This window comes from Dermacentor albipictus, chromosome 3 (assembly GCF_038994185.2).
Source record: "Dermacentor albipictus isolate Rhodes 1998 colony chromosome 3, USDA_Dalb.pri_finalv2, whole genome shotgun sequence".
Lineage (NCBI taxonomy): Eukaryota > Metazoa > Arthropoda > Arachnida > Ixodida > Ixodidae > Dermacentor > Dermacentor albipictus.
Genome location: NC_091823.1, coordinates 45,637,736 through 45,653,250, shown reverse-complemented (window position 1 = coordinate 45,653,250; position 15,515 = coordinate 45,637,736). Strand labels below are relative to the sequence as shown.

Here is a 15,515-nt window from a genome sequence, read left to right as displayed (position 1 = left end):
AGCCCACAAAGGAACGCTGGCAGTTCGCATGCCCTTATCAAGGACAGGCACTGCAAGGGTTCTTCTTTTACTTGCTCAAAGCAAGACTGAAAATTCGTGGAACACCTCAATTTTTTCCAACTGCTGTCCCCACTGGCTGGATCCTATATTGCAGCTGCAGATTCCGTCAACCTTCTCCAGCCGTGATGCAACTTTAGTATGCCGCCTCCGGTTAGGGGTGGCTTTTACGAAAGTGTACTCATTCCTTATTGGAATATTTGACACACCTATCTGTGACTCGTGCAATCTTATGACTTTGTAATCTGTACGACGTCAAACGCGATGCTCTCTGGAGTGTGTTAAACCGGTCACACAACAGACCATTTTCAAAGACTAAGATTCTCGGGCCCACGCATCGCAGGCTAACGAAGTAACGCTGGCGTTACTACGATTCATAAAATCTACTGGCCTCAGTGACCTATTATAAGCATGAAGTAACAGACAACCGCGCGTGTTCACACTGACAATACCTTCTTCCCTCCCTGTCCTTTCTTTCCTTTCAGCCCCTTCCCCGGTGCACGGCAGCAAACCGAACGTGCGTCTGGTTGACCCTATCTTTCCTTCCTTCTTTTCCGCTTCCTCCTTCACTTACGCGCACATTTCCCGATTTGACTATGCTGATAGTAATTTTCAGCAGCCTTCGAAAGAAGCTTCTTGGTATTCGTTGTTATTCTATTTATGGGCACAGATTCCTCACTGTGCATATCTTGCAAAATCCACATTATCGTCTCGCATGCGTCAATAATATTTTCACTCCTTTTTTTTTTCATTTTTCTCTGAGCGCTGGTCTAGCCATCCAGGTACCCATATTAAGCTTTTATAGAATTATATTTCACCAATGCGCGCTATGATAGCGAGTAAGAAGGCTTCAAAGTAAATGGCCGTGCCTACTTTGTCCTTTGCATCGGAGTCTAAATGATTGTTTTGTGACAAATCATCGTCCACGTAAGACACGATGACGAAATGAAAAAAAAAATACGAAGCTACAAAGTAAAACCCGATGCCTTTTGGTCAGAATGCAACTTTCGCAGTTTAAGAGAAAAAAATCATCTTGATTAAGGGAGGGGCGGGGGGGGGGTCGTGTCTGCAGCGCCACTGTCTGCGCGAAATATTTTAGCTATGCTAACAGACCTGTGGAGAAGGCTAGCAGGTGGAATGGCGAAAACCTTATTTCTTATTGCCTTATTCAAGGCATCAGCCTTTGCATTTCCCAAATGATTCGGCGTCGCCCTGCAATTGGCTAGTTTCCTGGTCAGTCTTAATTGGTGGTCCAGCTGCGCCAGGAAGGCAGAGGCTGTGTTTTCGATCTGCGGATCAGGGTAAACTTTGCTTTAGCTATGAAACTTTCTCGTGAATATAGTTTTGGTTTCCCTTTGAGCGTCGTTGTACGTTAGGCGTAATCTCAGCTATCCCTTCGGTGACATTTCCTCCGCACTGCAGGCTTCCGCATCACCCGCTCGGTTAAAACATGGTCTAAGCTCGTTTGTCTAAAAAAGGGGAGAAAAAAAAACGTTACGCATATACCACTTCTTCCCCATCTAAGGTTTTCGCGCTTGCCGATAAGTGACAGGCAGCCCCCAGAACGTCATTAAGTCACAGGCACGCGGCTGCGCGACCGACGTTTCGCCCACGCAGGGAGACCCTCGTTCCATCGAAACCGCTACGATGGCAGTGGCCGCGCCGATCCGCACAGAAGACCCGCAACCCTGGCGACGCGGTCTAGGCGGCTGGACTCCGCCGAAGACGGCTCGCCCACCTCTCCCGACTTCCCAGCGTGGGAGCAGGAGGTGTGACGAAGCGGTATCTCGTCCCTTAATCCCAGACAACAGGGCCGCAAAATGGACCGTGAGGTAAAAATATAAGTAAAAAAAAAAGTCGGACACAAAAGCAGCTCGCAAGCCACAGCTTCAGCCTCACTGCCTCCGCGCTTCGCACGTCAGTTCCACTCGGAACGTAACCTTGCTTTCGGCTGAACGTCACTTTTGCGAGTCGAACACAAGCGCTCGCCGCCTTGCTTCTCGCGCCCTTGCCACTGTTTTCAAGGCACGAAAGTTCTTCGCACTTTCACGCATCTAGTCAATCTCCTCTTGCTTCTAAGCTTCCCAAACCACGCTGTTGCTGTGATGAGTGGTTCACATTGAGAAGACACACAGTGAGAAATCGCGGACACGATATATGGACTCCTGTCTGGCACACGTCTTTAGTATACTCAGCCTTTTTCTTAGGAACTTTTAGGAACATTTTTTTAAAGTCCTTAGTATCATTCCCTTTTCTTTCATTTCTCTTCTTTTGACAGGAATACCGGCACCATAACCAAACTTCAACAGCACGGTCTATGGTTAAAGCTTAGACAAGGATAGCTTCTTGTTTTGCTTGTTTTAGGGTTATATATGAAACTTCGAAGCTGTGCCGAACAAGAAGCTCAGGCATTACGTAGCAGCCTGGCGTTTTCGCGCTATAACAAACCAACAGCGCGAGCAAAAGACAGGGATAGAAAACGAAAAAAAAAAACTGCTTCGCACTGGCGGCGCCCTCTATCCGCCGCAGCGTCGACTGCTCTCTCATTAGAGATGACCACCTAATTACTCATGGGCGCCTTATAGCGAGACGAGAGGCTGATGCATTCGACAATATGACCGTTGCGACCTACCGACCGCGCAGAATGGCGAAATCCGCGCCGCGGCTTGCTGAAGCCTCGACGAGCGAAGATGATGGTGCAATCGGAGCGCGCCCGGCTTAAAGCTACGCCGCCATGACGTACCCGGATAAGCACGCCTCCTCCTTTCCGACCATGGGAGCGGCGTCAAGTGGCACTGATGTAATTGCTTACTTCCGCCCACTCTCCTGCGCCATTCACCTGCTCACCCTTTGACCTATATCTCGTTCCATGCCTTCTCGCGCGCCTTTTCTCTCGCCGTTGTTTTCGATGATAACTCCTAATCGGTAGAATGCCTATATATTGCAGATGTCCTGCCGGATACGCGCTGTGAATAAAGTAAATAACTCACATCACATGCAGAGAAGAGGCAAGACGAGAAGTACTCTTCCATGGCAAAGGTGCAGATATCAATATCTTGTGTGGTTGCTAGAGCGCAATAATTATTGTATCGATGCATCTGAACGGGAAAGGCAGTATTGACACTCTTTGGTATTTCCCAGGTCTACTCGCTTGCCGTATATTGTCAATAACCTTTCGGACAAGTGCAGCTCCTCTTTTATTATCTTTTCATTACCAGTGTTGCAAATCTGCATGACTTCCGCAATTGATTTGGCATGCCACTCGCGAGTGGCAGTTCAATACCGTGCCCGTGCGACAATACAGAAGGAAACATTAACCGAACGTTCTTTCTTGGAATCTTAATCATTTGTTGGGTGTGAGGGGGGGGGGGGGGGGCGTCATCGAAAATTGTTGCCGGTAGCCACGAGACGCGCATCCAATTTGCGAAGAGAACGCGATGGATAGTAAGGAAAATCTTGGTACGCGCCATTACAGTTATGGGAACGCTGATATGTAATTTTGTTCGTATAAGTTGAAAAGCCCGGCACTGACGTACCAAGTCACGTTCGAAGTCACGTTCTTACCATTTGTGCACGCATTTCAGGCTCGCGCAAGCGGATGCAGTCATGTCTTTTTACTAAATTGATTTCTGTTGCTCTGCGTTTTCTTTCCTTTCTTTTTCTCAAGGTGCGAGCTTTCGCCATCGAAACAAAAATTTAATTTTTTTTTTTCTGTCGCACTGGTTGAAAAACAAGAAGGCAAGAGACACTATAAAGCAGTTGAAGCGGTGTGATTGGCCATGCAGGGCCTCATCAAGTGAGTAACATCAAAAAGTGAGGTGGCACCAGAAAATCGATGAAAGACAACTCGAAGACTGTGGCAATAAACTGGCTACGAAGCCGTTTAGGGCGAGCGAAACAACTCTCAACGGGAATACTATAAAACACAAAAAACACTATACGCCCTAACGTGAAAAGCATAACAGACATGCACCACGCACGTCGGGTTCGTATCGCGGTGTAGCTGCCTTTCACAAAGTTTAGCGGAAAAGTGCCAGCAACGATGCACTAGCCAAATTACCCGCATTCATATTAGATGACGTCCACGCAAGGGAGTCGAAGAATGCGGATTCCAAAATTTTGATTCCCACGATGGTACAAACACGTGAAGCAGAATAAATGCAGTAATATTAAAAAAGTCGAGTGGTTTAAGCAAGAATATAACTGCAGTGATATGCTGCGTAAATGAGCTGTCGAAATTAAACAACGAAGAGCGGCATTTTGAACACTAGCGCATGAAACTGATTTCAATTTGCTGGGACCACACCGGAGAAGCTGGGGCATAAATTTCGAGCAGAAGAGTGCCGACGACAGGCGACGCAAATTTACGAAAAGTGAAACGTCTGGCGCGGCTGTAATAACGGCCGCCATATATCCAATTGCAGTATTCGCTGGAGAAGCGGCCACGGGCACCAAGAGCAAATTTAAGCGAGAGCCACATTTTATCGTTCTCTATTTCACAAGACGTCGCACTAGTGTCGTTAAACTGCGGCCACTGCTGTCACTCCACTACCCAAGACACCTTAGCGTCCATCTAGCGCACTTTCATCATGCTTCTTGCCTCTTTATCGCATTAACCACTGCCACTAAAGATGCACTAACCCAACTACTGCTGCTGCTATGACGCAACAAACGAGAGAATCGCAAAAAATGGCGCACTTGCATCGCTGTTGTAACCCAGTGTAGAAATTCTACTTTGTTCATACAAACATCTATTTCACTTCTGGACATCAACTACTAAACCTTACGTTGGTACTGCGCACTTCTCAAGAGTCCATATCTCTGTGAAAAGATTTTCACTATCTACTTGTTCGTTTTCTTTGTTTGTTCAATTGTTTTGTTTGGTTTATTCGTTGTTTGTATGTTTGTTTTGTTTGATTCTTTCTTTGTTTTTAAAGCAAATGACAGACGACGGACAGATGTGCTCTTAGGACAATTCACTGTGAAACCGTAGTTTGATAATGTTATTAAGTAAAATGATGCACGGTCTGTTCATCATCGGCTACAAAATGCTGTAAATGATTTATTATACAGAGGCTTAGAACTGTGATTCAGACATTAGTCCAAATATTCCAACCACAACGATGCGCGTTGGAGGTTCTTGAGCTGTGGGGGACTTCACAGAAATGTTAAAAAAGGGATTAAGTCGAAATGTTCAATGTCGTATATTCAACGCGTGGTGTCCGTTGCTTAAATTGGCTTAATTCACAGTGCGTACAGATCAGAGAATGCATATGAATCAATATATCACAAGTGTAACTGAGTGACTTAGTGACTGATTATTTGAAGAGAACTTCCCTGAAGAAATGAACCAGCTCAGCGACCTGTCAAAGGATATATTGCTAATTTTTATTTTCTAGCTCTATTTGTGGCAGTACATTTTATATGTTCATGTATTTGCGACAAGCTGCTGCCACTTTCAAGACCGCTAACGTATTTAGAGACACCATTGGGATGACGGCCATAACTGAAGACCAAGGAAAGCCTTCCAACTGTGCCTCCCCACGCCTTGTCATTAGGCCCACAACGGGGGAACAGAACAAGCGTGGCGGTGCGCTCAGTGATTTTGCTTTGACCCCTATTCTGGCAGCTTATATTTTTATATTTTATTATCTGCATTCGGGGAAATCAAAATACTTCCTTTTCTTTTCTTTTTTTTTTTTTACACGTCCATAGGCAAAGGATCTTTACGAAGCACGTTCACAAGCCGGCTGTCCAGTCTCAAGGAAGAGAGAGCAACCAACGATTTCAATGAAGCCGCTGACCAAAATCACGGTAAAAAGAAATGCGCTTAAGAAACCATGGTGCTATCAACATCGAACTAACCACTTTTTAATACAAAGTAAATTGTAGTTAAATATTAACCCTCAATGCTGTTACCTCGAACTCCTCGACGAAGAAGTTGCAAAAATTGGCGGAGCGCTACTGTTAAATTCTGTATGAACAAAAAAGAACACAGAGATGAACAGAAAGAGGTTGTTCAAGTTCTTTTTTTTTTTCTTTTGTGTACGAGAAGTTTTCAGTGCAGTTTAAACTTAACACAACACCGTGGCAGCTTGGGCTCGTCGGTACATATTCCACAGGGGAACAGCGCGATAAGACGAAGGAAAAACAGGGAAACACACAGCAGCGCTGGTGTATGTTCCCTTTCTTGTTCTTCGTCTTTTCGCGCTGTTCCCCTGCAGAGTTCAACTTAACGCTTACTAGCCGTTGAAGCCATGCATATTGTAGTCGGCTGTAAATGCTGCGAACTGGCGTCTTCGAAAGCTTCACTTGCGAGTGAATTCTAGAAGCGCCACAAGTTTACAAAAGTAGCTTGCGAACGAATTCTGTGGAATGGTGCTAGCAGTATTTATATTGCTCGCAAGAAAGAAACACAAAAATGTTGGAAAGGAACTGCTACAGAACAAATGAGTGTGTCCTCAGTCGTCACCACCGTGTTAAGTCGGGCGGAAGTTGATCAGCAGCGGTAAATTCAATGTCTTCACCCTCTTAAAAAAAAATAAGCACTTGTCATTTGTTACCCAGCGTATACTCTTTGCATAACACCCTCTTCTGTCCCTTTGCGCGCAATTAGCAAAATTATTTTCTATCTACTCACTCTGCATGCTCACCTTGAAGCAACTTCATATTCTTAACCTTCCGCGTAGTATTGAAGCTGGGGATGTCGACACTTGAATGACTGATTGATGGATAAGAAAACGTATTCACGAAAACTCTCCTGTGTAACAGCGTTTCCACATTGGCCGGCGTTCGGCCACCAGCCACTCACGATGGCGATCGGCCTCATGACGGTGTCAGAGACGAGCTGGGTCCCTCTCCGTTCTTCCGAGTCCAATTGACCGCAACCGATAACGTCCTTTGTGGAGGCCACAGTGACTTCCGTATATAGCTCTTGCGGTAAAGCAGTCTCCCTCTCCCAGCTGTGTTGGGGCAGGGGGTGTGTGATGTTTGAACAATTTAGAATGTGTGGAGGTGAGAGTATACCTGCTCATTCGCAGTAAGTATGCATTGGGCTGGGGTATTTCCTGCATACGTACAGACACGCAGCAATGAACTGTCTGTTCTCGGCGTAGTGTTGGATATCATCGTTGGTTCGTGGATGTATCTGCGCCTAAAGTGTTAGTGCTGCATCTCCTACAGCTTGGGGATTTGTTTCGTAATAGTGTTGTGTTGTTCTCGGGTCCTTTCAGCTGAGTGAAGAATGTCCGACGGTGATACTTCGCGTCCAGACACTCCACATGCCTCCTCCGTGTTATGTGAACACGTGCTAGGGCACGGGCTTGTTCGTCACCTGATCGTCACCTGATACCCACTTCAAAGGAACCTTTACGAACCGTTTATAGTGTCGGCCTCAGGTTGCGCAAACACCCTGGCATTGAGAATATTACCACAGTGATGGCCTATACGGGACAGTATGCTTAAAACAAGCTTTCTAAATATGGTGTCAATTTCGTCGTCTTGTGCCAATGTTTGAATCCCTTTATGCAACAATATCTTTCTGCCGATTGTATATTGTGATAAACTGTACCATATGCCCCCCTCACGCTATGCCTCTTCGTAGGCCTGTGAGGTCTTTCTAAATAAAATAAAATATAAAAAATTATTTTAATAGACCACACCAAGATATCAAGCAGGAAAGGATAATGGTACTGATTCAGACACGAATTTAGAAACGTGCAATCACGTCGCAACAATGACTCGTTTGGAGCAGGCTTTCAGGAATGATTAATTATTTTCGGTGGAGTTGGATGTAATAATTGACGTAGACTAAGGGCCCTTGCAAACATTTTAGATGCGTTTTTAAGATACCCTTATATCTGTCGTCCGTACAATCGGAAGCATATTTTCGAATATTACGAATATGACAATATTGGATTGATCGGAATAGAACAAAAGACACTTTTTATTCATACTGAAACTCATAAATGTTCACGCGCCTCTAGCAAATACTTGCGCATGCCGAAAAGTTGGAGTCGTCTACCTTTTCTTTATACTGCTACTGTAGAGTATACCTGCACTCTTTAGAAGTGTTTCGACAGGCGCTAGTTGTTATGGCATGACTTGATGGTGACACAATGACACTGAATGTGTACCTCGCTTATGCGCCAGCGTATTGGCATGTTTAACTTGAGCAGCGCCAATTTATACCATCAAGTCCCGCACTTTATAAACAACGGGGACGTTGGCAACCCCATTACGCTGATGGGACGGAATCTTTTTCTCTTCTTTTCTTGAGCGTATTGCTACGCGCCAACAAAGCACTCGAACTCTCCCATGTCCATTAATAATGAACATCCTCCACAGTGACGCAGCGATAACTCTCAGAAATGGAAGTTACATATGGGATACTTATTTAGTTCCGACGCAGGCGTTACCATCGTTCCATCTGTTATTTGTGCTCCCTGTGTTCTCTACGCTCGACGAGTACGCTCACACTGCCAGTGAAACGATGTTCGTTATGGTAAATACACACAGCAGTCACGTCCCGCGGTTAAAACGCGTACGCCGCGTTCGTGAAATGACGAACGAAACTCTGGAAGTCTGATCACATGGCCAGCGGCACCTCATTAGGTTCTCGCGGCCGCGATGAGAAGTGCGCCTCTTTTGCCAACGCCGTGGCCTATCTCATCATTTGCATTGGGCGTCCCTGAAACGCGCACGACCGCTTTGCTGATCCCGAACCACGCACGCGTACGCAATGCATTGCATGCCGTGAATAACTCCTTTTTACAGCGAAGCTGTATACCTCCACTGCCCAAGGAAATTTTCGTGTCGTTGTTGGCATCTTAAGCAAAAAGCTCCCCATACGTGGCCCGATCCCCGAGATAGTGCAATGCCGGGCCGACCGGCGGTGGAGGTGAAGCAGCCGTTAAGCAATACCCATACGTGGGCCGCTCCCGAAGTTAGTGCAATACCGGCCCGACACGCGGCGGAGGTGAAACAAGCATTAAGTACTCCCCATACCTGGGTGGATCCCGAAGATACTTCAATGCTGGGCCGGACCACGGTGGAGGTAAAGCAGACGTTAAGCACTCGCCATATGCGGGCCGATACCGAAGATAGTGCAATATCGGCCCGACCTACGGCGGAGGTGAAGCAGGCGTTAAGCACTCCCCACACGTGGGCCGATCCCGAAGACGATGCAATACCGGCCCACCCGCGGTGGAGGTGAAGAAGCCGTTAAGCTCTCCCCATACGTAGGCTGATCCCGAAGATAGTGCAATGTCGGGCCGACCCGCGGCGGAGATGAAGAAGGCGTTAAGCACTCCCCATACATGGGCCGACCCCGAAGATAGCGCAATGCCGGGCCGACCTATGGCGGAGGTGAAGCAAGCGTTAACCACTCCCCATACGTGGCCCAATCTCGATCCAAAAATTTATGCGGAACCCTTAAACGCAGAATTCAAATTAGCCGGCTCAAACCACTCGCATTGCCGTGCAACTTTCCCTTCTTATATCTAACGGAGAAGTTGTACTCTTGGAGAGTGAGGATCCATCGGAGCAAGCGGCCATTTTTGTGTGACATTTGACTGAGCCACGTTAGAGGACAGTGGTAGGTCTCGAAGATGAACCTCGCTCCGTACAAGTAACACGACAACTTCTGGGCTGCCCAAACTAAACAAGCATGTTCCTTCTCTGAAGCGCTGTAGGCTTCCTCTCTTAGAGTTAGTTTACGGCCGGTATAGAAGGTAGGATGTTCCTCATTATCGTCGCCACCCTGACTAACTACCACGCCCATACCTCTGTCGCTTGCGTCGCGCTGAACTATGAATTCCTTTGCGTAGTCCGGTGCGCGAAGCACAGGATGAGAAACCAATAATGTTTTCAAATTTTGGAAAGCGTTCTCTTTGTCCTTATCCCAGAGCACATTATTCGGTGCTCCCTTTAGGAGGGCGTCCGTTAAAAGACTTGCCATTTGCGAGTAATTCGGAATGTACCGTTGATAGTACCCCACAAGTCCCAAAAATGAACGAATGTCTGTTTTCATGCGTGGCTGAGAAAATTCTCCAATCGTAGCTGTTTTCAGCTCGGCCGGCCGTCTCGTGCCCTGGCCGACAACATGGCCCAGATAAGTAACCTGCGAACAGCCAAACCTACACTTTTGCGCCTTCAACGTTAAGCCTGCTTCCCTCAACCGTGAGGACACCTGCTTGAGGTGCGATACGCGCTGTTCCCAGCTGTCCGAAAAAATTGCTACATCATCAAGATATGGCAAGGCGAACTCCTGCAAGTCCTTTAGGACAATATGCATTAACTTAGCGAACCTAACGGCGCGTTCTTTAGCCCGAAGCTGAGAGCGAGAGGGTGAAACGTGCCTACAGGTGAGATAAATGCGGCATAGCGGCTGGCACTTTCTGAAAGGGGAACTTGCCAGTATCCCCGCCCGAGATCTATAGTTGAAATGTATTTAGCAGCGATAACCTTTTCAGTTCGTTCCTCAATGTTGTTTTTATTTTTTTGTGCCTCATTATCCGGGGCAGCCAGGCTTGGATCTTCTCATTGACAATGACGTCTCTCCTTGCATGTGCACCAGCCGTGTGCAAGGGCCCGGTGACATCCCTCGCTGACGGCGAGTCCTCCTCTTCCTGCAACATGTCCACGTACTGCGGCAGGCGCCTGGATGTCGCGAACGCCAGCGACACCGAGTCCTGAGTGTCCCGTGCCGGGCGGCCTCGCTTCCGCCCGGAAATAACTTGCGCTACGGCAGGCGCATCAACGGCCGCGCTTCAAGGTGATGCTCCCGTGCGTTTTCGTTAGCATTGTGAGCAGCCGAGCATGCCAAATAGCGTGCTGATTCCAGAAACGTGCTGTTGAAAGCAAGGCATAGAGCATAATTAGATGGCTGGATGTGTGGTATGCAACCTCGCAAAACAGGATAGTGGCAAATGCCAGCAACGTAGGTTTTGTTTTTGTTGTTTTTGTCTGTTCTTACCCTAATGTGATGTCTTCTCTTGACTCTTTGGATGAACGCATCCGTCGTAACTAACCATGAAATTCCTTAATTCAATAAATATATATATACGCACACATACAGGGTGTTTCAGCGAACACTTTCAAAATTTTTTAAAGGTTGTCTGTGGCAGATCGCTCAATTCTAGTTTATGAGCCGATCTACTCGAAGCGGCGGACACTACTTGGACAAATAAGTGAAATGCGAAGTCGACTAATTAACAACAATTTACTAATTAACTTCCTAGCTAATTATCTTATGACCCATATAGCGATTTAGAAATTCTAGCAGTGGTCTTCGAAAGGCGGATCCACTTGAAATGCATTGGCGTTCTGGTTACTTGTACGCTTCAGTGCATGAAACGACGTTTTGTTACCAGATTAACTTCACAAGTAACTTTCATTCCTGAAACTATGGTTCAAGTTATGTGGGACAACCTGACCATATATATATATATATATATATATATATATATATATATATATATATATATATATATATATATATATATATATATATATATATATATATATATATATGTATGTATATATCAGACTAGAAGTTTTACCAAATAGTCTTGTTATTTTAAAGTTCCTAGATTTGAGTCCACGCATAATGAATTATGGTCGATCGTTTAAAGAAATTCGCTGTTCTATTCATATCGACGACAACTGTACGTAATGACATTGCCTACTTGACCTGCGCTTGCAAGCTGTTCACAAAACAACAACCCTAATTTCCTCAGTGAGAATAGATCCAAGACTATCATTCCTTGAGCTATGGCACGTGCTACTTGGCCAGTGGACTAAGGATGCTTATCAACCATCTCTTGTAATCTTATTGTTTCGATTCTGGCAATAACAACTCTGCTTTTATCATATGGTGCCTTTTATTATTTGACTTTGTTCCTTTTTAGCGCCAATAACTTTTCTCATAGGCGCATTTGTGCGCGTGAAAAAGTTCATGTATTTAAAAACATTTTCATATAGAAAGAAACGCTTACCTTGATATTTTGCGTACTTCGCAGCACACATATTGGCCTTTACCTTTCGATGATACTCATTCTCATTTCTTCTGTGTTTTTTTTTTCTGTTTCTTTTGTCACCAGGCATTCGCCGCAACCGGAAGAGTCCTCCGGTGACAGATGAGCTGTGTCGTGAGCGCAAGACTGTGGTGCGGAGATGGACACACTGCGCTGGCATCCCGGCACCCGTGCTCGCTTTTCCTCCGGCTTCTGTCTCGTGGCCGTAATTGTGTGATATTGGCGACGCTCGCAAGGACATGGCGCGCGCGCCTTTCTCTTTTCTCCTGGTCAGTTCTGAACGTGCCATGGTCACAACTGTGTCGTGTCGCCTAACCGAATGCCAGCCATTCGGCAACCATTCGGGTGGCTCTTGCTCCTGTGCGTGTAAGGATCAAGTATTCGTGCGTCCCACCCGCCCTATGGGCTCTCATCTGTGTAAATAAAACCCTTTATTCATTAGTCATTACCCAACGGGTTAATTGTTCACGTTTCTTTCGTTCAATGTTTGAGCAGTCGCTCTAACGGTTTAGTTTTACTTAGATACTGATTATAAGCCCAAGAATGCAAGTTCTGTGGCTTAATGTGTGGATTCTGATTCGATATTATGTACCTTAGCGAACTGACTCTGAAGACAAGTCAATTTGTCTGTTTTCTTTTCACTGTTCTTTCCGTCCTTCATTTCCCCTTACCCTTCCCCCAGTGCAGGGTAGCAAACCAGAATCTTCTCCAGTTAACCTCCCTGCCTTTACCAATCCGTCTCTCTCTCTCTCTCTCAATTTGTCTTGACGAACAGGCTGATATGGTGTAATCGCCAGCTTAGTATTAATTTGGATGCTTTCACCAAGAATTCTTGTGCATGTGATGTACCAAAACATAGCTGTAATTAGAATTGATTTATGGTTTCACAGTAGGACAACATATAACGAGCAGCTGAAATGGTCACAAACGCTCAATAAGCGTAGGCAGCGCTCTCAAGATGACAGCTGCACGGTATTGTTCAAGCCTACTCCTGACGTAGTGTTGGTTCTGCAGCGCTCGTGACCTTAATATTGATGCTATAGAAACAGCAGCCATGGCCAAAAGAAGAAAGAAAGGACGATAAGTAGAGAGAGAAGACAAAAAAATGTAGGGATAACACAGTTTTATCTTCGAGGACAAGAGCAATCAGCTTCATGGCCTCTGCCTATAAGAATTTGTTCTTGTATTATTTGTTTGCACATGCCTTTCTTACGTTTTCTTCTTTGCTGAAACTTCCGCTTCCGACCTTTCGCTGGAACCCGAAACTGTATGGAAAGTGGCATGTTGTGGTTCAATCCCATGGGGTAAGAGGAGCTCCCGGAACTCCTCAAGAAGTGTTGTCGAAATGGCTGGAGGGGTGCCATGGGGACAACCGTTAGCCATCACAATAGTTGTGTACAGCGGTTCCGAGTTGTTCCGTTGACCCTTGCGAAAGCATCGTATTGACGGCGCATCCTGGCCGACTCATCAGGATGCGGCAGGAGTGAAGCAGTCGGAGGCTGCTGCACGTTTCAATGCGAAAAGATCACGCAGACTTGAGCCGGATGTCACCAATTTCTGTGTTTGAAATACCTTCCCGTCTCCCCAGGAGAGTCGAAAAGACGTGCAGGGCACTGAGGATTGTCAGAAAAGGCAGAGCTGAGGAGCAAATGTGAGGTGGTCACGCATCAGTGGAAGAGCGGGAAGCGAGGAAGTGTGCGGCCAATGCAATTACACTCGCGGACAACTATCTGTGGCTATGAAGGGGAACTACGGAGGCAAAGCGCGCACAATTGAGAGCGCCTCTGAAAAGAGTCCGGCGTTTTAGTCTACGTAGGTTTATGCAGGATGAGAGAAAACATAAACACCTTATTAGCAACAGCTAAATAAAGCAGAACACAACTCCGAGTGTGAAAGTTTACTTATTTTGCGGCTTTTCCCTTCCCTGTCTGGACATACGCGAAACCGTTGCACGTGGAAGCTGCTTCGTTTCAGCGTCTGTTCCGAGCTCCCAAAAGCACTGTCAACGCTGCCGGACTACTTGGCACCGTAACACACGTACAGCAGCCACGCGCCCGTAGCTTTCCCTTCGTAGCCACAGAAAGTTGTCCGCGAGTATCGTACTAACCAGTAGTAGTGCGGGAACAAGTGATCACCTTCCCTACACCAGTCGAGATGGTTTTTCCCGGAGCCCGTGATCTCGCGTGCCGGGAGTTCGTTGGTTCTGGTATACTGCGTAATTGTACGCTCCAGGAATTGGTTGGTTGCAGTGTATCGCAAGTGGATGCATTTATTTTGCGAGTCAGTTGGAATGGGATTGCAATGCGGTTAGGATGCGTATACTCATGCCGTCTTCGACTGGTTGTTTCTGAGCCCTCTGGAGCGCTGTCTTTGGCTGGTTGAAAGAGGGTGCGCGCCCTGCGTTCGGCTGGTTCTTCTCGATTGCTCTCCTCCGTCTTCCAGCACTCTCAGGTGCTCCGAGCCCAGCCGTCGGAGCAGTCGTCGAGATTAAAACGTCATCGCAGCGCTGCGTCGCTGCTCCTGCCGACGGCCCACCGTAATTTAGGCAACCTAGGTCACTGCATGCTCACGCCTCGACGAACGCTCGTCCCGCCGGTGCGTCCGCCGGTCTTCCCGGCAGCGCCAGGAGCTTTGGATAGAAAAAATGGCTGTGGCTTAGCTAAGGTTACGCCCAGGATGCGAAGCATACTAGCCTTTATTTTAACGCGACAGCGTTAAGGAGCTCGTGTCGCAGAAAAGCCGGTGTCGTCGGTGTCGGTGTCTGCGGCGTTGCACTTCATGAATAAATCGTTGTCGCGCCGAACGCTGCGTTGCTCGACGCTCACCGCGTCCGATGCGGGGGGCGACGCCGCGAGCGACGGCGCGAGTTGGAGCCTCGTTTCTCCTTTGTCGTGACGTCATGGTGTCACGTGGTATTGAAGGCGACACCGCCGCGCCTGAGGAGCTGGGTTGAGCTCTCGTAATATGCTTCGCATAAAAAAACAATGGATGTTGGCAGTAGTCACGTGGTTTCGCGTCTGCCATTTCTTCCTCCCAAGGCGAGTAGCACGTTCGGCTCGCGCGCTTGTCCTCTCGGGGAACGCCGGATCTGCCCGACTCTGCTTGGGGGATGGAGGCGACCAGTCTAAGATACCATAAGTATTGCGCTTTCGAGTAGAGTGAATATGACAAGTGTCCGCCTGACGCGCTGAGCGTTTGAAAGCGCCAAATGTGGCGAAGCTTCGGCGCCTAGAAAACGAGGCGGCTGAACAACCATAGCTCATTAAATGAATAATTGCGTATAATTCACTGGATTCTCATGAGCGTGCGTTATTCTCTACAATAAGTGGTCACTCAATCTGGTGCCTAAAACTGAACTATTTCAAGTAGGCGTAACACCAACAATGAACAATGAACAGAGGAATATGCAAGCGAGTCACCTGT

At 47.0% G+C, this 15,515-nt stretch overlaps 1 protein-coding gene across 8 annotated transcripts in view; it reads left to right on the top strand.

Moving 5' to 3' along the window:
- Positions 1-12,540, top strand: part of LOC135898177 (cholecystokinin receptor type A-like) — a 201,905-nt gene extending 189,365 nt beyond the window's left edge. For 6 of the 8 annotated variants that reach the window (XM_065426991.1, XM_065426990.1, XM_065426988.1 and 3 more), the window contains exons 6-8: positions 5,773-5,871; positions 10,634-10,831; positions 12,159-12,540. In XM_065426991.1, the coding sequence (XP_065283063.1) occupies positions 5,773-5,871; positions 10,634-10,752 (218 nt within the window). In that variant the 3' untranslated portion in view covers positions 10,753-10,831; positions 12,159-12,540. Of the gene's footprint in view, positions 1-1,674; positions 1,890-5,772; positions 5,872-10,633; positions 10,832-12,158 lie in introns of those variants that run through there. The other 2 variants (XM_065426989.1, XM_065426992.1) reach the window with 2 other exon arrangements.
- Positions 12,541-15,515: the final 2,975 nt, after the last annotated feature.